Genomic DNA, 25701 nt, shown 5'->3' with positions numbered 1-25701 from the left:
TCCTAAACGTGGCAGGGGAAGAACAGGGGGAGACAGTAGAATCACACAGCGGGAGCCTACACACTGGGCTGGAGTCTGAGCTGTGTCCTGTGGGCAGCAGAAGCCATGGAAAGTTCTGAGCAAGATAACAAGGTAAAAGCCATCCAGTAGCACTGTGGTGTCTGTCTTCAGACCCAGGTTCCCAGGCCCCTGGAAATTATCCTTCTGCTGTTTACAGCAGAGCTGGCTTTAGACTCTTATGCATCTTTGTATCCCCAGCACCTAGGATACAGCCTGATGCACCGCAGCCATTAAAGAAACATTTGTTGAATGAATGAATGAATGAATGAATGAACCAAGCAATCCATCTGCCGGCCAGCCCTCCCCCTCCCTGGCCTCTCCTGGCTCAGTGGAACAATACAGCTAGTGTGTTCCAAACTCTCCCGTCTCGCCCACCTACCCTGTCTCCCTCCCAGCCCATCACCTCCACCCTTGCTACCCCTCTCCTTTCTGGTCATGAGTAAATAACGGAACAAATGCTCATGCATTCTCACCAGGTGCTAGGCAGCAGCAATTACTTTATTTTTTTATTTTTAGCAGCAATTACTTTAAATTCTCACAACTGCTCTCAGGGATAGAAATGATGAACTGCACTTTGCAGGTGAGGAAATTGTGATTCATGGGGGTTACGGGACCTGCCCAGCTGCTGAGAGGCAGACCTGAGTGAGACTCACAGGGGCCTTCTGATTCCTTGCAGGGCTCTCAGATGGGGGTTGAAGTGGGGGGTGCAGGGAGGAAGAGGTGGCACAGGAATGGAGGGAGGGGGGTGGTCTCGAGCCCCTGGCCTGGGACCAGGTGAGCAGATACAGGTCTGAGGGCTCCTGCTCCCTCTCTGGGTCCAGCAGCCACACCCAGGGTGCTACAGCCAGATTTCTCCGCTCCGCTCCCACATCCACTCCCAGGCTGGAGCACCCTCAGGGATGCACACACACACACACACACACACACACACACTCAGATGAGTGTACAGGCACACACATACCTACATGCACAGACACACTCAGGCGTGTGCACGTACACACTCAGGCATATGCACGCACACACACTCAAAGCATGCACACACACGTTCAGGTGCATGTGCATGCACACACACACTTAGGCATGTGCACAGGCACACACACGTACTTGCGCACACGTGCACACATACACTCAGGCGTGTGCGCGCACACACTCAGGCACGCACACAGGCACATGCATACACACAGCCCAAAGCCTAGAGAGCCACACCTTCAGCAGAAAGGCTTTATTTTTCTCTAAGATTAATCCCCCAGAGACACGTTTTCTATGATGCCCAAAGTAAAGAATAGAGGGAGCCACCTCGAAATGCTGGGCGTCATAGCCAAGGTCATGACAACCCCACTCTTCACCTGGAAGCTTACCCGGCACGAGGGGCTCAGCACACACAGGCATCACAGCCAAAGAGGTCCAAAGAAGTAGGTGACATACTTCCCCCCTCATCACATCACCTCCCCTGAAACCAAGTGTCTACCAATGTCACGTGTTTCCTGCTCCGAAACTAAGACCCTCCACGGGCCTTTGCTCCGGGTCTATATGACAGCAATGATCGTGGCACCTGAGCGTCTTTTCTTGCTAACCCAAGTGTCACCTAGCTGTTAACTAGGTCTTTTTTTTTTTTTTTCAAAGAAAAGAAAAAGTAATGGCTAATTAATACAAGAAGCCCAGGCAGGCCAAGTGCTCCTGGATGTGGGGTCCTCACGGGTGGGGAAAGATGAGCAAAGACAGCGTCCTCTCGGCTGGAAAGCAGAGCTTCTGAGCTAGGCAGTTGCACGAGGGCTCCTTTCCCGCCGGCACTCCCAGTACACCATAAAGGGATGGACGAAGGTCAAGACGGTGGCAAGCACCAGCGTCACGTTCACCTGAGGGTGGGAGGGGGCAGGTGAGGTCCAGAACTCTGAACCGCAGCCACCACCCACAAAGCGGCCAGAATTCCACCAGGAGTGGCCTCTACTTTCTCCTCAGACACTCAGAGTGCCCCGGGGCAACACCTCAGTTATTGTTCATTCTGCCCTGCAGAGCAGGGCAGGAGAGGAGTACTGTGCCCATTTCCTAGATGAAGAAACAGAGGTCTTGAGAGCACTCACTGCAGGCAGGAAACGTCTTTAAAGTCTTAGATTCTCCTTTGGAATTTGTGAGAATTTTACATCCTCCTCCAGAGGATGTCCATTTGTTTCCACACACATAATAAATATTTTCTCCCTGGGGCGCCTGGATGGCTCAGTGGTTGAGCGTCTGCCTTTGGCTCAGGGTGTGACCCTAGGGTCTTGGGATTGAGGACCTGCTTCTCCTTCTGCCTATGTCTCTCTCTCTCTCTCTCTGTCTCTCGTGAATAAATAAAATCCTTAACAACAACAACAAAAATATATATATTTATATATAAATATTTTCTCCCCGAACCTCTAATCCTGTGGACTCTCTTGGAAGCCATGCCATGCTAGTCCTGCAGTTTCGAGTACCCTGGCCATTACGCAGGGTACTCTGCTTACCCCAGTTTGAGAAATCAGACCAAGGATGTACCCAGGTGCAGAAATAGTCCTGCAGGAACCATCTCAGCCAGATTTGGGGCGCCCCCTGCTGGGGCCCCACTGAGCCACCCCAATCCGGATGTCCTCTCTGGTCCAAGGCCAGGGCCACACCCCCAGCACCCAAGTACTCACGTAAAGCGGGTCATTCTGCAGGGGACCCTTGATGAAGGTGAAGATAGGGAACTGGAGCAGAGAGACAATGGCTGATAAGGCCATCACCAGCCCAAAGAGCTTCCCAAAGTGCTCCGAAGGGAAACTGGGGAGAGAGGCAAACCGGGTTCCAGTGAGCTCCCTCCAGGAGGGGCCCGGCCATGGAGGGCCTGTGTCAGCCCCTTGCTCCCAGGTCCCCCATCCTAGGCCTGGCTTCACCCTCCCACACAGCCCTTCCCCCTCCACCTTTGCTCGAGCCACAGAGTACAGAGAAGGCACTGTGCGGAGACCCCGACACAGGTGGGCCTGGAGAGGTCTCAAAGAAAAGACGGACAATGAGCCAATCACTGTGCTGGACCATGAGGACACAGCAAACGGAAGCAAGAACAGAGCGCCGAGAGCACAAAGAAGGAAGAATCTTTCTGGCTCTCCCTGGGACAGCTGAACCAGAAGTGGGCCTTGGAGGCTGAATAGGAGTTCACCAGGGAGATAGGAGAGGCCGAGAGGAGGGCCCCTACGAAGCCTCAAGTTGGTGAATGTTCTATCCCTCCCGCCAGCCTCTGCCTCTACCTCACTGTCTACACCTGCTCCAGGACCCTGCCTCCCTCACTGGAGCACTGCAGGCCCATCCTCACCTCCTGACTTCTTTACCTCCCGTGCACATCCCTTCGTGCCAGCGTGTCCCCGGTGGGGTCAGGCAGCCCAGGCCCACTTACGCGAGGGTGAGGAAGGCAGCATTGCCCCCGTACAGGAAGGAGCGGCTGATCACTTGCAGGATGAACGTGACATACTGGAGGGGCAGCACGGGCACCGAGGCACAGAGGGCGAAGCCCAGGCACAGCAGGGACGTCAGGGCCAGAGAAGGCACCGCCGAGCGGAGGGCCACCGTCATGGCCGAGGACCCTGGTCCAAAGGGAAGAAGGGGCTGCGTGGAGGCGAGCACGGCGGAGGGCAGATAGAAGGGGCTGAGCCACCGTCCACTGACCCTCCCAGCAGAATCCTAGCCTCCCACACGCTCATCTCCTATCCGCACCAAACGGTGGATCATCTACCCCCTAAATGCCATTCAAATGCATCCACTGCTCTCCACCCTCCCCACTCAGCCAGCCGCAGGTCTCCACCAGTGCACGCCTGGGTTGTGACAATGTGTGACAATGGCCTCCTACCACTGGCCACATGCTCTGGCCCCTCCAGCCCGCAGCCAGGTAAGCTGCGGAGCGCTGGAGGTGGGGGGGGGGGGGGGCAGGAGACCGCAAACAGGCCGCCACTCAGGCCAAGCTGCACCAACATGGATCTGCAGCCACACCAAAGAGGAAGGGAGGGAAGGACAGCCAGCCTTCACTGTGGCCTGCAGCAATAACATTGTTACTAATAGTATCAATACTGGAAGCCAGACATCCTGCAGTAAATACATTTTTAAAATACTAGATACCTGTACGTGTACATCGTGTGCGGCATATAGCATACCTACACACAGCGTGTGTATACAGCACTGTTAGGGACTACTATCTTCAGAGGAAAGGAGACACAGATATAAAGCCAAGGAAATAAACTCGGATTTAAAATATCAGTACAGGGCAGCCCAGGCGGCTCAGCCGTTTAGCGTCGCCTTCAGCCGAGGGCCTGATCCTGGAGACCCAGGATCTAGTCTCACGTTGGGCTCCCTGCATGGAGCCTGCTTCTCTCTCTGCCTGTGTTTCTGCCTGCCTCTCTCTCTCTCTCTCTCTCTCTCTCTCTCTCATGAATAAATAAATCTTTTAAAAATAAAATAAAGAAAAGAAAAGAAAAATCAGTACATCTTGGGCTCAATTGCTTAGGTCTGCCTTCAGCTCAGGTCATGATCCCAGGTCTTGGGATGAAGCCCCACATCAGGCTCCCTGCTCCTTGGAGTCTGCTTCTCCCTCTCCCTATGCTACTCCCCTGGCTTGTGCTCTCTCTCTCAAATACATAAAAATCTTAATAAAATAAAATACCAGTAATCTTACCTCTATCCAAGGCCTAAAAGCAGAGATGACCCAAGAGAATTAGACACCCTGGCATCCAGATTGCAGTCTTTATTTTTTTTAAGATTTTATTTATTTATTCATGAGAGACACAGAGACACAGGCAGAGGGAGAAGCAGGCTTCATGCAGGGAGCCTGATGCAGGACTCGATCCTGGGACTGCGGGTTCATGCCCTGAGTGAAAGGCAGACGCTCAACCACTGAGCCACCCAGGCATCCCAAGATTGCAGTCTTTAAATACCATTTCTGACTTAAAGGCCCAGGATTACTTGGAGAAACAGCTGTTCCAGGGCAGGAAATATACCCCTTGAAACAGCCCCGAACATCTCACTGTGCTGGAAAATGAGACAAATAAGACATTCTCTAAACTTGATGGCGTTGTGTTAAAGCACGCCAATTCTCCATCAGTAAAGTTCCCAATAACCAAAGATGGATTGATTTGAGCACATAGAAGATTCGAGATGGAAATGGATTGGAACCCATCAAATATATATATAATGAGACTTTAAAAGAGAAACAACGTGAGGGGACACCAGGGTGGTTCAGTCTGTTAATTGTCTAACTCTTGGGTTTCTGCTCAGATTATGATGATCTTGGGGTCATGAGATCCAGGCCGAGGGACTCTACACTCAGCGTGGAGTCTGCTTGAGACTCTCTCTCTCTCCCCCTCTCTCCACCCTCCCCTCCCCACACTCACATGCTGCCTCCCTCTCTAAAATAAATAAATCTTAAAACAGCAAAAAGAATAACAATAAAGAGAAACGACATGAAAAAGTAAATCAATTAAATTAAGTAAAAGAAAAACGACAAGTCATCCCCCCTGGAGGTTGCTAAAGCACCGAGTCATTCTGAAACTGGCACATGGAAGAAAAAAAACAAAAAAACAAAAAAAACAAAAAAAAAAAGAAAGAAAAAAACCAAGCACTTATTTCAGGGCATAAGGTAGTCAATGAGGGAAAGCTTTTCTTTCTAGAGGAACTCTAGCAATTAAAAGCAGAAGGAAAGACAGAAAGAGACAAATGTCCATTTTGCAACCCTAATGAAATAATGGATCCCAGCAGTGATCACCCAGAGCTACTAAAATCATTACCCGTGCAGCTGATGGGAAACTCTGTACCGAGTGGATCAGACTGACAGCGTCTGGACCCACTAATCAATCCTAACATCGTAAGCACAGGGACAGCTGGTGCCGGGGGCCCCACCGCCCAGAGCCAGAGGACGCCCGCCGCTCCACCTCCGAGGCGCGCTCGCCAAAAAATACTCAACTGCGTCTCCTCAAGCCTCCAATCTGCCTGTTTACGGGAAATACCCAATCAGAAACATTTTTAAGTGACACCCAAGGATGTCAAACCCAATCTGGGAGAAATCTGACAGAACAAATGACCCAGTTTCTTCAACAAATAAACCACCAGAAAAACAAAAGGTAGGGGGGAGGAGAAGGGACACAGAGATTGAAGATCTAGGAAGGCCCGCAGTCAAATCCACAGTGTAGACCCTGTGTGCATCCTCGTGGGAACAGACTCACCATGAAAAGTAGTTTCTGAGACAGCTGGGGAAATCTGAACGGCAGGTTAGATGGTATTAGGAAATTACTGGTTTTGAAGACACCTGGGTGGCTTAGTGTTTGAGCTTCTGCCTTTGGCTCAGAGCGTGATCCTGGGGTGCTGGGATGGAGTCCCCTATCAGGCTCCCCACAGGGAGCCTGCTCCTCCTTCTGCCTGTGTCTCTGCCTCTCTCTGTGTGTCTCTCATGAATAAATAAATAAAATCTCTTTAAAAAAAGAAATTACTGGTTTTTGGGGTGATAATGATATGATGGTGATGTTTAAATAAGAAGGGCCTTATTTGTGAGAGACACAGACTGAAGTATTTACAGATGAAATTGTCTGATGCCTGCAATCTGTCTTAAAATACCCCAGTAGGGGTAGGAGCAGCAGCGCCGGGGAAGGGGCGACCTCAGCGCCCCTCTGTTCAACCAGGCAGGTCCGAGGGTCATGTCCACTCTCCGAGGCACAGGCACGGCTGCCTCTGCCCCTTCCCTCCTCTCCCCACTTCAGCACTGTCTCCTCTGCACCCCAGTCCAGCCCAAATTCCTGTCTGGGATTCCTCAGATTCCTCACTCTAGCTCGCTCCTCACCACCCTGACCCCACTATATTCTTGGGCCCTCCTCTTCATCTCCCCACTTCTTGCTCATCCCTCAGGCCTCCACTTTGAAGCCACTTCCTCCAGGAAGCCTTCCAGAACATCAAGGCCATCCTCACCAAAAAAAAGGTGAAATGCCCCTTTTTTTGTGTCCCCATCACCCCCTGTGAGCTGACTTCGCAGATGGTGATGCCTGATGACTTGTCCTTCTCTGTTCTCTAGACTGAGAAAGGTGTGAGAGCAAGGACCTAGCCGTCCGGTCCATGGTGGAGTCTGGAACTATGGCTGGCACGTAACTGACACTCAGTGACTAGTGGATGGATGGATGGATGGATGGATGGATGGAGGATAGGTGGATGAGTGGATGGATGGATGAATGGATGGACAGATGGATGGACAGATGGATGGATGGACATGTGGACGGATGGGTGGACAGGTGGATGGACAGTGGATGGATGGGTAGATGGGTGGGTGGATGAATGGATGGATGGATGGATGGATGAAGGGATGGGTGGGTGGATGGTGGATGGATGGATGGATGGATGGACAGGTGGACAGGGACAGGTGGGTGGACGGGTAGGTGGATGGTGGATGGACAGGTGAGTGGACGGGTGGGTGGATGGGTGGATGAATGGTGGATGGATGGTGGATGGATTGGTGGATAGGTGGAAGGATGAATAGGTGGACGGCTAGGTGGATGAGTAGATGGGTGAATGGGTGGACAGGTGGGTGGACGGGTGGACGGGTGAGTGGATGGATGGGTGGATGGATGGATGGGTGGGTGAATAGATGGGTGGATGGGTGGACAGATGGGTAGACGGGTGGACAGATGGGTGGCCAGGTGGGTGGACAGGTGGGTGAATGGGTAGACAGGTGGGTGGATGGTTGGGTGGGTGGATGGGTGGATGGGTGGATGGATGCACATAGAATGGATCAAGAACAAAAGAGAAAGTGGCTCTGGCTGTGAATGAAGGTTCCTCCCCTCCTGGTCCCCCAACCCTCTGTGCCCCAGGCCTCACCTGTGCTTTTCGCTTCCTTCTGGTACTTCTGCTTGAGCCGGTCCATGAGCAGGCCATTCCAGGGCGCACACAGCACCCCAAAGAACTGAGTGATGGCGAAGGCATTTGTGTAGGTGCTGACTGCAGAGGGCAAAGGGGAGCTAGGTGGTAAGAAATTTCCAGCACTGCCTTCCAGGGGAGGACTCTCCCAGCCCGCCCTTGCCCTGCCTGTCTCTCCTCCCCGAACCTCTGCTCAGACCTTCCTCCAGACCACACAGCCCTGCTGCGCTCAGAACCCCGGCCTCATGGTTCCGAGTGCCCAGCTGGGATGCAAAGGTAGGCCGCCCCACCACATACCTAGTGCTCTGTCACCCCCGGCCAGGTTGGTGAGCAGAGAGTTGAGGGTGCCGATGAAGAGGTAGTGCCACAACTGTATCAGGGACAGCCACACCAGGTGCCAGGCAAAGCGCTGTGAAAGGGCATAGCTCCAGAAAGAGCGGGGCTCCTGCTGCTGCTCTGGTCCTGGGGTCTCTGATGGGGAGGAAGGATCTGGGCGTGAGTACCAAGAAGTAGGGGAGTGTAGAAGGCTCACAGGACCGTCCTCTATGGAGCGAGCTCACCTCCTCTTGCCTCCCAGACCGCATATGGTGTGTTCTCAGAGCTGCCTGTACCCAGCTTGTCCTACCTCTACAGCTTGGTTACGCGGCCCCACCAGCCTGAAGGACCCAGGTCCTCCTGTCTGCTGACACCCCATCTGTCTTTCACAGCTTGGACTCAGTGACACTGCTTGTAGCAGCACTTTCTCAACCAGGACGGTGGAGAGAAGGACAAGGAGAAGAGAATGCGGACGTTGGAGGTGAGGGGAGTGTTAGTGCAGCCCGCTCACTGTCTCAGCTGCTCCACGCCCCGTCCCTTGCCGTCCATACCAGGATCCTGAGTCGGTTCTAGAAACCGCAGCCTGACTCCTTGCTCAGAGTCCAGGTGGGACGTGAATGACATGTCCTGTTCCTCATCCAGGGCTGACCGGTTTGATCACATTCCCTGGGACACAGACCGGCTGTTATGTCTAGTCTGGGGTCCCCTGAGGCATCCAGGTCCTTCTCTTTCCTGGGGCCCAGCAAGTGCATGTTTCCTTTGATTTTTGTGAGCTTCCCAGAACCCTGTTCTTGCTTGGACCTTGCCAGCAGTGGGTTTGTGACATGTGTAACCACAGACCCAGAACAGACAGAGGAGGGAAAGGAGGCAGGGCATGGGGAGCGGGTATGATAAGCCGAGGAGAGAAAAAGGAGGGACGGAGAGTGAAGATACAGAAGTCCCGACCCTCTGTGGACCCTCCAGAAAAGGGTGGGTAGGGGGTCGAGGAGACCCTGTGGGTCCTCCGATGGCCTTTGCCTGACTCTGCATCCCCAGGGCAGCTGCGGTGGCAGAGAACCTGGACTCTAGGGGGCGGTTCGGGGAGAAGTCAGACGCTGAAGGGTGGATGGGGAAGCTAGCGGGGCTCACCTTCCTTTGCTGGAGGCACCTCCTTGGACCCCATCTCCAGCTTCTCGGACTCGGCTGTGCTGTTCTCTCTCGCCGTGGTGTCCTTCCCGGAGCACAGGCTATGGACAAAAAGCCCCCAGCCCAAGCCGAGCACTGTGAGCTGAGTCCGAGATGCAGGCCACAGGGGACAGCACAGGGGCTCCCAGAGGTCACCTGGAGACACCTTTCAACAGCCCTCATGCCCAGGCCACAGCCCAGACCAGTGAAATCAGAATGTCTGGGCACAGGAGCCAGGCTTCTATATATATATTTTTTAAGATTTATTTATTTTAGAGAGAGAACAGGAGCAGGGGGAGGGGCAGCGGGAGAAGGAGACTCCTCGCTGAGCAGAGAGCCCGACACGGAGCTTCATCTCATGACCTGAGCCGAAATCAAGAGTCAGACGCCCAACCATCTGAGACACCCAGGTGCCTCCCCCCGACCAAGCTTCCATATTCTTTAAAGCTCTCTAGTGATTCTTTTATGCAGCAAAGTTTGGGAACCACCAGAAACGTGGGAAGAGTTGGCCAGGCCCAGGTTCGCATCCCAGCTCTGCCTCCCCCTAGCTATGGAGACATGGCTCAGACTGAGCCCTGCTGAGCCTCTTTTTCTCATTTGGAAAACAGAGACAAGGATATTCATCTGAGAGGATAATTGTGCAATGAAATCAGAGGGCACACGGCCAAACAGTAAGCGAGCAACACATCAATGCCTCCCCACCCCCCATGGTGCTGACTGCAAAACCGGTCACATTGCTTCACCTCCCCTGTTCTCCAACCTCTGCAATGGGATCCTGCAGCTCTGACCGGTCCTCCCACCCCTGCATCTGGGCTAGCTTGTGAGCTGTTTCTGCCAGGACAACGCAGCAGAACTGGGCCAATTCTGAGAAACACTGTGCACATCTGCACCGCTTCTTAGAGCCCCGGTGCTAGCCTACTGGAGGACAAGAGCCCTGTGACTCAGATATCTTTGTCACCCTGAGTGACTGCCAGACACACCCCATGTGAGGGATGCCATCCTCACCAGCCAGCCCCTGCCGTAGCCAGCCCACACCAGCTCAGCAGACAACCAGAGGCAGGAGAGCCCTGGCCACGCCCTCCAAACCCATCCCTGATCAGCAGAACCAGCCAGCTACCCACAGACTCATGAAAAACAATAAATGGTTCATGTTTCTGACCACTGACTTTTGGGGTTGTTTGTTACGCAGCAACAGCTAGCTGATACACCCACAGCCTGGTCCTCCCGCCCTGTGATGGGTTTCCTCTGCTCTGCTAGCACAGCATATGTCCCACCCCTGGCTTCCCACCACATGTCAGGTGGAGGGCTCTGGTTCACAGTCACCAGATCCCAGTCCTTACCCATAACTGTAGTTGGGGGGCAACGGATAGGGGATGTGGCCTCGGGGCATCAGGAGGAAAGTGCGCCCAACATGCCAGGCACTGCAGACCGAAATGAAGATGAAAGAAGCCCGGAGGCTGACACCCTGTTCATAAAGTAGCTGTGGGAGGAGGAGGGAAAAACAAAAACAAAAACCTCAGCACAACAGCCCTGTTTGTGGCAACATGATTCCCAACATCCAAAAGGCAGAAGCAAACCAAAGGTCCATTTGCAGATAAATGGGGAAACGAACTGGGGCAATGGGATGCCATTCCTGAGAGAGGAGGGGAGTCCTGCACAGGTTATGACAGGGATAAATTTGAGGACATTAGCCAGGCACGAAGGGATCAACACTGCACGCTTCTGCAGAGCAGTCCAAGTCATAGAAACAGAAAACAGAACAGTGCTTGCGGGGGGCTGGGGTGGGGGGACAGGAAGTCACTGTTTAATGGGCACTGAGTTTCTGTTTTGCGAGGTTGTAAACAGTCCTGGAGATGGATAGGGGTCATGGTTGCACAACAATGTGAAGGACCTTAATCCACTAAACTGTACCCTTAAAAGTAGTTCAGATGGTAAATTTTATGTTCTCTGTATTTTACCCAACAGAAAAGTCTGTGTAAGAAGCAGGGACTGGACCCCCCAGCCTGTGACAGGCTCCCGCCCTCCATCCTGAACGCTGATCAAGGATTCCTGACACACACACGTTCAAGCTCACCCCACAGCTCAGTCAGCAATGGACAGGGGGGTGCGGGGAGGGGGAGGTGAGCATCGTGTCACCCATCCCCCCAGCCTTATAGACTCTCCTCATGTGGCTTCTCCGAGACCTGCCAGCCCACTGCTTTTTCATCTTATTTTTTTTTAACAGCAGCCAAGGCCTTCTTCTCAAACAAAACTTCACACAGAAATTCAGCCTATGAAACACATCAGCAGGGAGCGACCCAGTCATCTTCCCTCTCATTCTCTTTGGGGACCAACATAATACCCCAGAGAACCCCTCAAGGTTCCTTGACACCCAGTTTGAAAACCATTGATCTAGCCTACCTCCTCCTTTTACAGAGGATCAAAGTGAGGTCCAGAGACATGCAACCAACTGCTCAAGGTCAGGGTCAGCAGCAGAAAAGTCGGAATAAACTAAGAACTAAGATTCTGCTCTGACACTGTCACTCTTTCCAACACTAAGGAGACAAGAGAGAAAGGGAGGCATATCCAGGGGAAGGAGAGGGAACCAGGAAAGGGGCTCTGGTATCAGTGGTAGAGAGGCTTAGTAAGTACCCCTGGGGCTCAGTCTCGGGATGGCCCTTTAAGCCAAGGTGTTTATGGGACTAAGCTAGCTAGTCTCAGGTCTGGTAGTGACTCCCAGAGATCCTCTTCTCCCCCCCATAGCCCATGGGCTGTGCCAGCCTCCTCTGACCTAACACAAAGCCTGGAGGGAAGTCCCAAGTTGGGCACCTTCGGGTGTCAAGGACCCATACTCTCTTCATTCCTTCCACAGTCATCCTTAGTGTCCTGCAGCTGGTGGCCTCATAATCACAGCATGGCTACCATGACTCCAACTATCACATCTTCCCACCACAACATTCAAAAAGAAAAAAATGGGAAGGGGGAACAAGGAGAAAGGCTTTCTTTCTGCTCTGTTCTCACCTTCTATCAGGGAGGGAAAAATGTTCCCTGAACTCTTCTAGGATACACACCTTTCATCTCATTTTTTTTTTTTTGTGATAGTCACACAGAGAGAGAGAGAGAGGCTCAGAGAGACAGGCAGAGGGAGAAGCAGGCTCCATGCACCGGGAGCCCGATGTGGGATTCGATCCCGGGTCTCCAGGATCACGCCCTGGGCCAAAGACAGGCGCCAAACCGCTGCGCCACCCAGGGATCCCCTTTTCATCTTATTAACAAGGACTGAATAACATGACCACCTTTACCCATCACTAACAAAGGGGGCAGGGATTGCCCCGGTTGGCTTAGATCATTCAAGATTCATCCTCTGGGCTGAGCACCTCCAGATGGAATGATGAGCAACAAAGAAGGTGGAATGGCTGTCAGGTGGCCACTAATAGCACTGGGACCCTCACCCCCCACATCAGCCCTGAGGAGAGCTGGAGAGGCCTCTGTGTCTGCTTCTGTTGCTCCCACTGGCCACCTCTCACCTTCCTGTCCAGACCAGAAGCTCACAGGCACAAACACTCCACCCCAAGGGGCTCCCAGCCTCCGCCCAACACTGGCCTGAGGGCATCACAACCTCTCCCCAAAAATCCTACGTAGAAGTAAAGAGCTTCATCACTACCAGGAGAGGCTCCAGAGCCAGACAGGCCTGGGCTCAAGTTCAAGTGTCATGTTTACTAGCTGCAGGAGGGCTAAAGGAAAGAAATCAGGCGAAGTTCACAAGACAAGTGCCTGCCACACAGAAGCGGGTGATAAATGCTGCTCGCTGGTGTTTCTTACCTTGATGACAAGGAAGACCGCCGAGGAGGAGTCAAACGCCCCGTTGTAGAGGGTGATGATGGTCGAGCGGTGTTTGCCAAAGAGGTTCCCAACCTGGAGAACACAGGAGTCACTCACTTCTTCCTGAGACAGTACTTCCTGTCCACGGGGCACGGGCCGGACCCTCATTGTACGCAGACCCACCTCATCCGAGGAGCTGCGGCCCTGGCTGGAGCCGGCCCCCCTGGAGGTAGCCGATGCAGAGCAGTGCTTCTCCCTCCCTCCACCCGCCCCTACCTCCAGCCTGGTGCCTGGGGTCAGGGTGGGCTCCTACCTGCAGATTGGTGATGAGAAACAGGATGCCTCCGACGGTGAGCATGGGCATGGCCAGGAAGAGCAGCAGGGCCGAGTCTGGGACAATCAGAGACAGAGGAGGGGTGGAGTCCTAGTGGAACCCAAACACGGAGCCCCACACTCTGGCTCCCACCGGCTCCCAAATTCCAACAATCCTGGGATTCTATCTGGCCCCAGTTCTCGCCAGCCTTCTAGCATCCTTTGAGGACCTTAAGAGAGTAGTCAGGGCTACGCCAAATGTCCCTGCAGGGGGACCCTACAGAAGTCTCCTGAACCACCTTCCTCCCCCCCATAGGCGCTCCTCGGTCCACAGCAGGCCTGCATGTCCACAGGGAGAGGCAAGACTCAAAGTGAAGCCACTGCTGCCTCTCCTCACTAAACCACAAGCAGCCCCTCCATTCATGCTTGACACCGTTTGGGAGGGAAGCCTGGCTTCCGCCCCAAGCACTGCAGGACTTTGAGCTGGATTCTGAGTCTGTGACTCGGTCACCTCGTCTGTTAAATGGGAATAACAGTCCTTGCTCTTCCTATCTCATGGGGTGCTGTGAGATCCGAGCAAGAAACAGCCATGGATTGTGTTTCCCTGGTCCATTAAACTCAGAGCACCTCCTCTGTGCCAGGAACCATGCTTGGCCAGTGGAACCAAGACACCAGGAAAGAACGCTCCCCACTGTGGGTCTTGGCAAGGCATCTCCTCCCGCCCGTCTTCTCTACACAATGGAAGGAGGAGAATGAACCGGGCTGAAATTCCCAGACTTTGAGAGATTTCCACGTTCATGAACCAGTAATATTTGAAACGAAAACTTTCGACTGCAATAGGACTGTCGACTTTTGCCCCACTAATTGAGTATAGTTTCAAAAACAACCATCCTTCATACTATGATTCTGCTTTTAAAAAGAGAACACATAAAAAAAATTTTTAAAAAGAGAACACGTTAACACATACAAAAGGAAGGATGTAAGCTTTTGAATAAATTCTCTCTGAAGCAACCCCTTCACTGTCATTTTTTGCATTTCTCAGTAACTACACTGGTTTCACCGACTAGCAACAACTCCCCCAAAGATTCTCTCAAGCTCAAAGCCTGGGGATCTCTGAACAATGGTGGGGGTCAGGGTGTCCTGCCCATCACCTCTGCACCTGCCTCACTACCAGGTGCCCCTGCCTTGTGTCCCTCCCACCCACCTGACAGCACTCACCTGCGGAGGTGAAGGCTATGGTGAGTGTGGCGGTGGTGTACAGAAATCTGAAACATACAACGGGAGATGGAAAATGTTGTCAAAAGGGCAGAGCAGATAGAGCCAAGGCGCTCCCACTTGGGGTCCCAACAGCCAATTCCTTGGAGAAAGGGATTAGTGCCTGGTCTACAAAGCAAAGCTTTGAGTTCTAATTCCTCCTCGCTGTGTGGCCTCGGGTAAGGCATTGCCCTTCTCTGGGCTTTGGAAGCCTTTTCTAGAAAAGGAAATGATTGGACAGATGTAGAAATCCCAGGGTGCTGTGATGTCAGGACTGCAATTCCAAGGTTATGGGGACCTCTTAACAGTTTGGGAATCTCCCAAGGCATGGGGTAATAGAAGCAGTGCCCAAGTGTGATATTCTGATTTATAATAGGAAATATCTGTCTGCCCCTTGTCCCCAGTGCCTGACAGAAGGCTCCTGAAACTCCTGTAAAGTCTTCAGTGATAAGAGCACTAAGAGCATCTTTGTTCTGATCAGGTGACTCTGGGCTCCTGGATGGCTCCTGATTAGGCCCATCACCAGAAAGACCTAGCCACAATTAGAAACTTGGAATTTCCAGCCCACCCACCCCCACTTTCGCAAAAGGGAAAGAGGCTGGAAATGGTTAATAACTGATCAAGCCTACCTGAGGACAGCTTCCAGGCTGGTGTATACAACCACATACCAGGAGGATGATATACCCCAGACGCCACCAGGACAAAAGGTTTAGTCCTATGCACTGACCCTTCCCAGACTTCACTCTACATATCTCCTCATCTGGCTACTTATCTGTATCCTTTATCATATCCTTTAACAGACTGGTAAACACAAGCAAATGTTTCCTTGAGTTTTGTGAGTTGTTCTAGAAAATAATCCAATCCAAGGGAAAGGAGGTCATGGGAACTTCGGGTTTGTAGCCAAGCCAGACCAAAGTTGTGGGTAACCTGAAGACCTACCACCTGTGACTGGCATCTGAAGTGGGGGCCGTCTCATGGGATCCAGCCCTCAACCTGTAGGATCTGAGGCTCTCTCCTGGTAGAAGGCATCAGAACTGAGTTGCACTGCGGGACACCCAGCTGGTGTCACAGAACTGCATGGGGTGGGGAGACTCCACGCACATGTGGCGAGTGGATATGTCAGAAGTAGAGTCTTCTCTACTTGAGGGCAGTCTTCTGCCCTCAAGGAGAGGGCAGCCCAGGTGGCTCAGCGGTTTAGCGCTGCCTTCAACCCACAGCATGATCCTGGAGACCTGGGATCGAGTCCCATGTTGGGCTCCCTGCATGGAGCCTACTTCTCCTTCTGCCTGTGTCTCTGTCTCTGTCTCTCTCTATCTCTCATGAATAAATAAATTAAAAATTATTTTTAAAAGGAATAAAAAAATTTTTTAAAGAAAGTCAAGGAGAACTGCAAGAGGAGATATGTAGGATTTCCCAATATTGTTGGAGTCAGTAAAGTGGGATTTGCTAGAATGGCTCAGGCTCAAAGAGGCATGTGCTTCGAGAAGAGAAAGGGGATGAAGAGCCCCTGGCTCCTGGGTGGCCATGTGGTGACCCATCGGGTGGGGCAGCAGGTGCACGGCCACCATCCACTAGAGGGAAAAGTCACCGGTTTGGAAATCAGAAATGGATCCACCTCCCAGGAAGTGGGTCCAGGGGATCCACAGAAGTGCAAACTAATAAGCAAATGCCAAAAGATACAAGCTCAAGGTCACCGCGATTACTCAGCTATTAGAAATGACAAATACCCACCATTTGCTTCAACGTGGATGGAACTGGAGGGTATTATGCTGAGTGAAGTGAGTCAGTCGGAGAAGGACAAACATTATATGTTCTCATTCATTTGGGGAATATAAATAATAGTGAAAGGGAATATAAGGGAAGGGGGAAGAAATGTGTGGGAAATATCAGAAAGGGAGACAGAACATAAAGACTCCTAACTCTGGGAAACGAACTAGGGGTGGTGGAAGGGGAGGAGGGCGGGGGGTGGGAGTAAATGGGTGACGGGCACTGGGGGTTATTCTGTATGTTAGTAAATTGAACACCAATAAAAAATAAATTTAAAAAAAATAAAAAAATAAAATAAAATAAAATAAAATAAAATAAAATAAAATAAAATAAAAGAGAGCGCCGGGTCAGACATGCATGCTAGACCAAGGTCAGACCTGGGTTAGTCTGGGCTTTGGCCATTACCCTCGAAGTCACCCCCAAGGGGAAAACAGGCAGGAGCAACAGAAAGTGTCTCTAAGACTTCTGGTCCCCAAGGAGGTAGTCAGTGTGGGAGGATGAAACTGAACCCGGGGACGGCGGGGGTGGATGGTGAGGCGCTGCTACATTTTGGTTTTGTGAATGGATATCCTCAGCTTCCCAGAGAACCCTTCCTGTGACAGAGGGGGACAGTGGCCACTTTGGGGGCTGTGTCTCGGGTTCTGAACGCTGCGGAGTGCCGAGCTCATCTGGGTTGATGCAGGACCTGGAGCTCACTATGCAACAGTCACACATGGCCGCGCGTGATCCACACACACACACACACAGGTTACACTTGGCCTGGACTGCAGCCACTGTAAGGTCCACGTCCCCCTCCAAAGGGAACTTCCCAGGTGGAGCAGCCTGGACGCTTTGCACACCAGCCCTGTGCACCCGGCTTGACGCCGAACTGCGCCCAGGTCACAGGAGATGCTGTGGCGAAGGGGGCCCTTACATGCAGGCACCCCATTAAAACCCACTGCCGCAAAAGGGAAAAAAACAGTTTGGGAAGGCTTACTGAATTTGCTGGCTCAGTTTCCCCTCCTGGGTCTTAGAGATGCTAATAATTATATTATGTTAATTAACAAAAGAATGGGGACAGGCAAGAGACTGGTCTCAGGAGGGTAGAAACTTTTCAATGGTAATTAAAGAACAAGGTGAATAACTATTGATGGGAGCGGAACAGAGAGGAAACAGAGGAGAGTGGAGGGTTCATCCCCACTGGGTGGAAATCTCCAGATGGTTATAGAGATGTGGGATAAATGAAATGGACAGCTATCGGGTTTATTAAAAAAAATTAAAAAGTGTTAAATACAGCACTGCCGAAGGCTGGGTGGGCCAAGGGGACACCTGCCCACCCACAGCATTAAAGTGCTAGCAACCAAACCCAGTCTGTTTGTCCCCATTTAAAAAAAAAAAAAAAAAAAAAAGTTAAAAGCCAGAAGACAGAGAGATCACAATGAGAAACCCAACCAGCAATTGCTGGGGCCAGCAGTTGGGCAGATTCATCAGCTTTGAGGCTGCCAGGAGGCTGGGCTCCCTTGACACTACCCCTCACCTTGGCCCAGAGCCTTCTGCACCGGAGTGGGCAAAACAGGCAGCAGGTGGCGAAGTTTCCAGGGCTCCTTGACCAGGGGACCAAACTCCCTGGAATAGCCCAGACGCTGGCTTCAGGCAGGATGAATCTTCCTGGTTTTTGGAAGCCGGAAGGTTGAGACAAGCTCCCCAGAAAGTTGTCTCCTTCCCCTGATGTTTCATGAAACTAGACACCCCGTCTGGCCCAGAACACTTCCCCTGATGGTAGAAACCCCTTGCTGCCCACTCCTGAGGAGGCTGCTGGTATGAGGGTCAGGGTGGGGGCGCCCAGGGGGCTCAGCCAGTTAGGCCTCTGCCTTCAGCTCAGATCATGATCTCAGGGTCCCAGGATCGAGCCCCATGTCCTCTGGCTCCCTGCTCAGCGGGGAGTCTGCTCGTCCCTCTCCCTCTGCCCATCCCCCTGCCCCTTGCTCTCTCTCTCTCTCTCTCTAATAAATAAAAATCTTAAAAAAAAAAAAAAAAAAGGAAGGTCAGGGTTACTGGAAGAAAGGGAAACGTTTATAGGAGAACTGGTACAATTGAAGAGGCCGTGGGAGGGGGCTGCCTCTTGGCTGCACAACTCTGTATGGGGATGGACACCTCCCAGCTAGCACTGTGGGACAGGAGGCGGGTAAATCTGCCCTGCGTGTCAACTGGACTTGTGAAAAGGGAGCCAGTGAGACCAGGGAGACCAGTGAGCCCAGGCAAAGTGGAAAAGAAGCCAGAATGCTGGTAAGGGACGAACTCTCGGCACCATAACCCTCTGGGGAGCCCAAACTGGGCCTTATGGCAAAAGTTTGCAGTCACCTCCCAGCAACTGCAGGTAGCCTGGACAAGACCATTCCCATTTCCGGGGCATTTACTGTCTTGCTATTGGACATTAATTGAATCCACACAGATAACTGAAGTACATAAAATGATCTTCAAACATGAAAGACTCACAATGTCTAGGATGATATCGGAGAAATGCTCTAATGGCGATGGCAATCCCCAGAAGAATTCCATGCTAAAAATAGCAATGGTTAGGCAGGATCATGTTGCGGGGAGGGGTGGGGGTTGCAAGGAGGAGACACCATGAATGGGGAGGCTTTCATCCCCTAGGACTGACTCTGGAATTCTACCGTCACTTGGACAGCGTCCCTATAAGGAATCCTCGATTGACCAATACAGAGCTCCTTGGCCATCCTCCAAGGCGAGTGGACACCACCACCCTGTTTGGAAGGCCACCACGCTGATCCAGAAAGTTAAAAACAGATCAGCTCAGGGGGCTGAATGGACTGCATGCCGCCATCCTAGGAGAGCAGAAAGAAATCTACCATGGAAAAGGCCCCTACGTTCGGGTTCTTACGGACCCCACGCAGTGGCCAATGGCCACAGTGGTCTGGCCATTGGATCACACAGGAGGGCAATAGAAACCTGGCCATACGAGGCACATCCTATGGAAATCACTGTGACATTTGAGGGGTCCACTCAAATGGGAGAACTAGTACATTCAAATAGGCTTTATGTGAAGTGGTTGCCTCTCTTTTATCTGACTGTATTATGGGGGATTAACCTTGTGTCTGAGTGAGGAATGTTTCCCCTCTTAGAACTGTGGTTAGGGGACTTTGTGCAGGGGTCACAGGACCACAGCAGCCACTATAAGGGCTGGAAGCAGGGGTGATTCATAAGCAAGAAACTAACTATGTTTTGAACCATTATGTTAAGGTTCCTAAGTGCCTGGTGGGGCAGGATGCACCTTCCCTCTATCTGCCAAAATTGGGACAAGCAGGGAATGCAGCTATCTTGCCTGGTGGGAAAGACAGCTGCTAGCTCTGCTAGGGCTTGTCCCACCTGAAAGGGAGTGGATTGAAGGGGAACCTGCTGGACGTGTATTCCAGACCAGCACAGTGCCCGAACTTAAAGTCCCCTCCAAAGGTGGAAGAGTTACAGTATGGACGGAGAGAAAGAAAATGCGAGAATAAGTGAATGAATAAGCACGTTCTATAATGAGGGAAATCCAGTATCACATGAGCACTTCGAAAGGCTCAGCAAAAGAGAAGATATTGTCTCTTTGCTCGATTATACCAGATGTCTGAAGGGTACAGGGATATATATCGCTGAGATCACTCCTGCTTTTGGAACCTGACAAGGTTGAACAGAAGCCTCTAAACATAAATGGCCCTGGGAGACACTTTCAGATGGTATGTTGATGGACTGGATAGTTATTAATGACTCAATGTGTTTCTGTTAAGGCACCGGTACATTTGACCTTTAACTGCTTCTTCTAGGGAAGGAATCCATGTTCAAAGACCAGAGGCTGCGATGTGATATTGTGGTTTATACTAAAAAATACAGGACGCCTGGGTGGCCCAGTGGTTGGGCATCTGCTTGGGCTCAGGTCGTGATCCCAGAGTCCAGGATTGAGTCCCACATCCGGCTCCCTGTAAGGAACCTGTTTCTCCCTCTGCCTATGTCTCTGCCTCTCTCTCTCTCTGTGTCTCTCGTAAATAATTTTTTTAAAAATCTTCATACTAAAAAATACATATTTGGTCTTTATCCTGGGCCCCTGATACAGGGCTCCTAAAACCCTTGTAAACTCCATGATAAGAGCACTAGGTGCATTTTTTGTTCCAGTGGGGTGATTCTAGTAGGTTCCCAGATGGCTCCCAGATGCGGATTGGTCACCAGAAAGACCAAGTCATGATTGGAAGTTTGGGACTTTTCCCACTCCTCTAGAGAGGGGAGAAGGGCTGGAAATGGTTAATAATTGATAGAGCCTACATGAAGAAGCCTCCATAAAATCCCCATAGGATGGGGCTCAGAGAGCTTCCAAATCTATATGCTTTCATCTCTATCCTTCATCATATCCTCTAATAAACCGGTAAACACAAGTGTTTCCCTGAGTTACGTGAGCTGTTCTACCAATAACCCAGTCCAAGAGGGACGAGCTCATGGGAACCTCTGATCTATAGCCAAGTCAGACAGAAGTTGTGGGTCACCTGGGGACCTACCAACTTGCAATCTGCATCTGAAGTGGGGAGCAGCCTTATAGGGCCCAGCCCTTAACCTGCAGGATCTGACTCACTCTCTCCAGGGAGTCAGTGCCAGAATGGAGTTAAATTGTAAGACACCCAGCAGATGTCATGGAACTACTTGGTGCAGGGGAAAACCCCACATATTGGGTGACCAGATGTGTCAGAAGTGAGGTGTTCTATGTGAAAGTTAAAGAGAAACCCAGGAAAGACCACGTTTTTCTTAACATACTAAGGCTGGAGAGGAGGAAGGAGACAAAAGAAGGGGTGAGAAGAAGAGGGGACAGGGAGTTCAAAGACCAGGAGAGACTGAAGGTCATAAACACCCAATGGCTTCGAGAGCAGGAACTTGCTTTATCAGCCAGCCCTCCCTCTGAGGACTCATTTCCCATACATCTGCCAGGAGGCACCTGCTCTGGGTCCTATTAAGGCCTTGGCAGGTCGCTGCTTATTGCGGAAGCTGCCACCTGCAGCGGTACCCTTTATGAATGAGATGAGTTCCTTGACCCTCGGTGAAGTCCCCACCATCTCCGCTCTAGTCAGGGGGTCGGGAAAGCCCACCATCAGGGATACCCAGGAGACCTTAGTCTGTCTCTGGGGAATGACATGGAGGGAGGGGATGACTATTAAGCCTGATGTAAGGCCTGGTAGGATCCCTGGTGTGAAAGCAGAGTGACAATTTTCACTTCCACTATTTCAACCCAAACATCCAGGCAGCCCTCACGGGAAGTAGGCCTGGGCTCCAGCTCAGTTTGAATACACATCCACATGGAACAGAGGAAAAGGAAAGGGGAGCGGGAGTGCAGAGAAGAGGGTGGGTCTAGACAGAGTCCACATCTGGGCTGCTTCTGACAGCTGCCCCTCCCTCCATGCACTGCCACTGCCAGGGGAATTCCTCTTGCCTATCTCTACCCAGGTGGGGCCTTTGGAAGACTTACATGGCTAGGAGACGGGCCACGGTGGTCTTGAATCTGTCAAAGATGAAGCCAGCGGGGAACGTCATAAAGTTGTTCATGAAGGACCCCAGGGTGAAGATGAGTGAGAACCTCTCATCCTGGGCTTTGCAGTCTGGAGGAAAGGGAGATCTCAGGGAGTCGAAATGTGACAGCTCCCAATGACCCCTCAGGGGCTGGTACTTCCCTCCCCAGGCACCCCGGAGACCAAGGCTGGGGAGTCAGTGAGGAGAGGCTGACACTCCTTTCCTCCCACCCTGCTCGCAGGCAGAGAGGCTAGCAGCAGGGTGGAGCCCTCCCACCCCTTCCTACTGCCTGGGAACCAGACTCTGCTTCCCTAGAGAAGCCTCTTACCAGCCGGCCCTGTGACATTGCCCATCAGCAGGGCCTCCGGTTTGCACAGCTCCTCAAAGTAATGCTCTGTTTTGAAGACAAACACCAGTGATGCCCAGCCGAAGAGGATTCCGGAAAAGCCAAGGCATTCCAGTAGCCCTGTCAGCAGGGTGGCCACTCGAAGGGGCAGACCCTGGCCTGGCATGGCTCGAGGTGAAGCCGATCCCCAAATCTCACTGGGGACCTCCCCGGCTGACCACAGGAGCTTCAAGCGCTGGCCTTTGGGCACTTGGAAAATTCCTCTGGCAAGCCCTTCTGTTCAAGGAGGCTCTGGCTCTGGCTTTTCTCCGGCCTGGGCAAAAGGCAGCCGTGGGCAGTTCTCTGGATCCTGTAAAATCAAGGCAGAGGCCGCTTGGTCCAGGGAGCTTGTGGGAAAGGGAAAGGTGGACAAAGAGTCCTGGGAGGTGCAGAAAGGGGCCAGCTGTTCCAACAGCTGCACAAAGCCTCCCCACCCCACAACGGCAGCATGTGGGGGACACACAAACTGAGCCCAGTCCTAGGGACTGACCACAAAAATAGAAACAGCGCTGAATTGGGGGGAAGGGGGAAGGGGGGCGGTCATCAGGGTGTCCAAACAACCTGGCGAAGTTAGCTGTGTCGTTCTGTCCAGTTTACCCCACAAGGAATATAAAGGTCCAGAGAGGGTGTTGTCAACTTGCCCGAGGTCACATGGGCTGGGTAGTCACAACACAGGCCAGTCTGCAGCCCAAAATATCCAAGTCCAGCAGCGCCCTCCGTGACCTCCCGCTGTCACCCGCTGCCGGAGGGTCCCCGCGCCCCCCATGCGCCCCCCGCGCCCCCCGCGCCCCCGCCCCAGCGCCCTACCCGCAGGCCTCCTCGCCGCCGGCCTCCCGCGCGCCTCGGGGATTCGCGCCTCCGCGCCCCTCCCAGCCCCGCCCTCAGCCCCGCGCGTCCGGAAGGGCCCGACCCGGGGCGGCGTCGGGGGAGGTCTGCCCGCCGCCCGCCGCCCGCCGCCCGCGCTTCCTCTCTCCCCGCCTCCCCGCCTGGCGCGCGCCCCGGGCCGCGCTGGGATCGTCCCGTTATCTCCCCGCCACCCCAGCCGCGCCGGCCCCTTCGCCTCTCCAACTCCTCCCGCCCCTCCCCAACCAAACTCGCTTCAAAACCGTGGCTCGCAAGGGGAGACCCACGGAGAAGAGCACGAAGGCCCAGCGCGCGCGGGGAGACGCGGGGAGACGCGGCCACCTGCCCACGCCCGCGCGTCCTCCCGCAGGTGCCTCACCGCGCCCGCTTGGGAGGCCCCGGGGTGCACCTCCGTCCGGATGTCAGGCTCCCAGGGCTGCCAGCAAGCCCCCAGCACAGAATCGGAGAGGCCCGGGCAGGACTCAACAGCTTTCCAGAACCGACCCCCCCCCACACACACACACCCCGCCCTGGTGGGGTGCCCCTGCCTTTTCACCCACAAGGCTCCCTTTGATTACTCCCTGCCTCACCCCCAGCCCAGGTTCTGAAAACAGACTGTGTTGATTAAGTATTCATTCATTGCTCCATTTCTTATTAATCAAAGACATATATAATTGCCCATTGGAGCTTGTGATCAGCGTGAGAAAGGCAGCTGAACCAGCTGTGTCGTTATCATTCCAGCCCAGAGCAAGGGAGCTGACTGCTTCCTTGGCCTGTGAGGCCATTTCCCCCATTAAAAGCTGACTTTGGGGGAGAGGTTCTTGCATATCGCATGCAGTCTGCAGACCTCCACACCCAGCCTTCTGGATGCCCCCTGGAGCCAGGGACTCATGCTGTTCCAAGCCCACACTTCTTTTTGATGAGAAAGAAATGAGGTTAGGACAGTGGATGGCCAGAATCGGAGAGAATTTTCCAGATCTCTAGCACAGCACCCAGGGTAAAGAAAGTGTGGTCACTAAAGGGAGTGAGTGCATGGGGTAGGGGCACTCTGAGCTTGTACCCAGGTACAAGCACTTACACACTTACACAGCCCCAGGCAAGCTCTACCTGTAAGATGAGGACTGCAGTACTCTAACTACAATATTTGTCACAAAAGGGATATGAGGTGAGTTTATAAAGTCCTTGCAGGTACGGTAGATAGTCTCCAGTCTCCAGACTGCAGGTGGTACTGGGTTCTCCCGTTTCCAGGTATGAAAACAGCCAGAGGGGGATCCCTGGGTGGCTCAGCGGTTTCGCACCTGCCTTTGGCCCAGGGTGCGATCCTGGAGTCCCGGGATCGAGTCCCGCATCAGGCTCCCTGCATGGAGCCTGCTTCTCCCTCTGCCTGTGTCTCTGCCTCTCTCTCTCTCTATGTCTATCATAAATAAATAAATAAAAATAAATCTTAAAAAAAAAGAAAAGAAAAGAAAACAGCCAGAGAAGCAGCTTTGAGTGGGAACTTCCAAGGAATTTGACCAAGGTCACCAAGGTCACTCTGCAAAGTCACAGTGTCTGCCCAACTCCCAAACCTGTGCTCTTTCCCCTCCCAGTCCTTTTTTTTTTTTTTTTTTTTTTTTTTCCCCCTCCCAGTCCTAACGTGGGGTCCTCGGACACGAAAGAAAACAAATCTTCTTGTCTTAAAAATTAATTGATGGAAACAACCATGAGAAGATACAGCAGCCCGGCACAAACAGGCCTTAAAATATGAGATTTTCCATCTTACTGGGAGACACTAAGATGCTGAAATTAATGCAAGCCCTCTCTCCTGCTCTGGCTTACATTTTGGTCTCCCGAGGACCTGGGGGATCAGTGAGTGGGGAAGTAGCAAGGGAGGAACAGAAAAACAGTCAAAGCAAAGAGAGATTGTAGAATGTAAAGCTGCAAGAGCAGGCCGAAAGGCCCAGCTCACGGGCTGTCTGTATATCCAGGACTGGAGCTCGGGACTCGGCACAGGTCACCAGGGCCTTTGTCCACCTTATCGTGTTGACGTGACTCTCAGCATCCCCCTGGCTGCCCCCCCACTACACCGGCCTCAATGTCTGCAGGAGCCACTGCCTCTCTCCAGCCATGCGACAGACTGAAACTATTGGGACAGAATATTAGAATGTTCTCTGAACCGTTCCCGCCTTACTCCATTCGAGTTCCGGCAGCTAGCGGAGACAGATGCTACTCTCATCACTCTCCTGCCTCGCTCCGATGAGGATTAATGTGTAACATCAGAGAGAGGAGTGAGTATAACAAGGTCTGACGGGGCACCCGACGTCTTCATTCCTTTTACTCTTCACTTCCTTCCTTCCCCTTCACCCTGCGTCTTTTTTTATTGATTGATTTCACTCAACAAATAGACATGGTGCATTGGG

The 25701-nt window shown here is 52.6% G+C and overlaps 1 protein-coding gene across 3 annotated transcripts; it reads right to left on the bottom strand.

Annotated features, from left to right (window-relative positions):
- Positions 1-1267: 1267 nt before the first annotated feature.
- Positions 1268-23378, bottom strand: SLC43A3 (solute carrier family 43 member 3). 3 transcript variants are annotated; one of them, XM_025452235.3, is made up of 13 exons: positions 23267-23378; positions 22403-22769; positions 22034-22163; positions 14746-14792; positions 13529-13605; positions 13216-13308; positions 10755-10894; positions 9379-9476; positions 8233-8406; positions 7897-8016; positions 3449-3635; positions 2715-2838; positions 1268-1916 (listed from the first exon to the last, which is right to left on the bottom strand). In XM_025452235.3, exons 2-13 carry the CDS (start codon positions 22584-22586, stop codon positions 1815-1817), a joined length of 1476 nt encoding a protein of 491 aa, XP_025308020.1. In that variant the 5' UTR covers positions 22587-22769; positions 23267-23378; the 3' UTR covers positions 1268-1814. The 3 variants fall into 3 exon arrangements, with proteins under 3 accessions (XP_025308020.1, XP_025308021.1, XP_035557731.1); XM_025452236.3 differs by lacking the exon at positions 23267-23378 and adding an exon at positions 23021-23166; XM_035701838.2 differs by lacking the exon at positions 23267-23378 and adding an exon at positions 22950-23039.
- Between the last annotated feature and the right edge of the window lie 2323 nt (positions 23379-25701).

This window comes from Canis lupus, chromosome 18, assembly GCF_003254725.2.
Source record: "Canis lupus dingo isolate Sandy chromosome 18, ASM325472v2, whole genome shotgun sequence".
NCBI classification, from domain to species: domain Eukaryota; kingdom Metazoa; phylum Chordata; class Mammalia; order Carnivora; family Canidae; genus Canis; species Canis lupus.
This window is presented reverse-complemented; position numbering and strand designations above follow the sequence as displayed.

Bases quoted from the DNA above. Each gene is read 5' to 3' on its own strand.
- SLC43A3 (XM_025452235.3), bottom strand. From the start codon at position 22,586: ATGCCAGGCCAGGGTCTGCCCCTTCGAGTGGCCACCCTGCTGACAGGG. The intron at 13,606-14,745 runs GTGAGTGCTGTC...TGATTGTCCCAG, and splicing joins CATAGCCTTCACCTCCGCAG to ACTCGGCCCTGCTGCTCTTC. The intron at 3,636-7,896 runs GTGAGGCCTGGG...CCTTTGGACCAG, and splicing joins GAAGGAAGCGAAAAGCACAG to GGTCCTCGGCCATGACGGTG.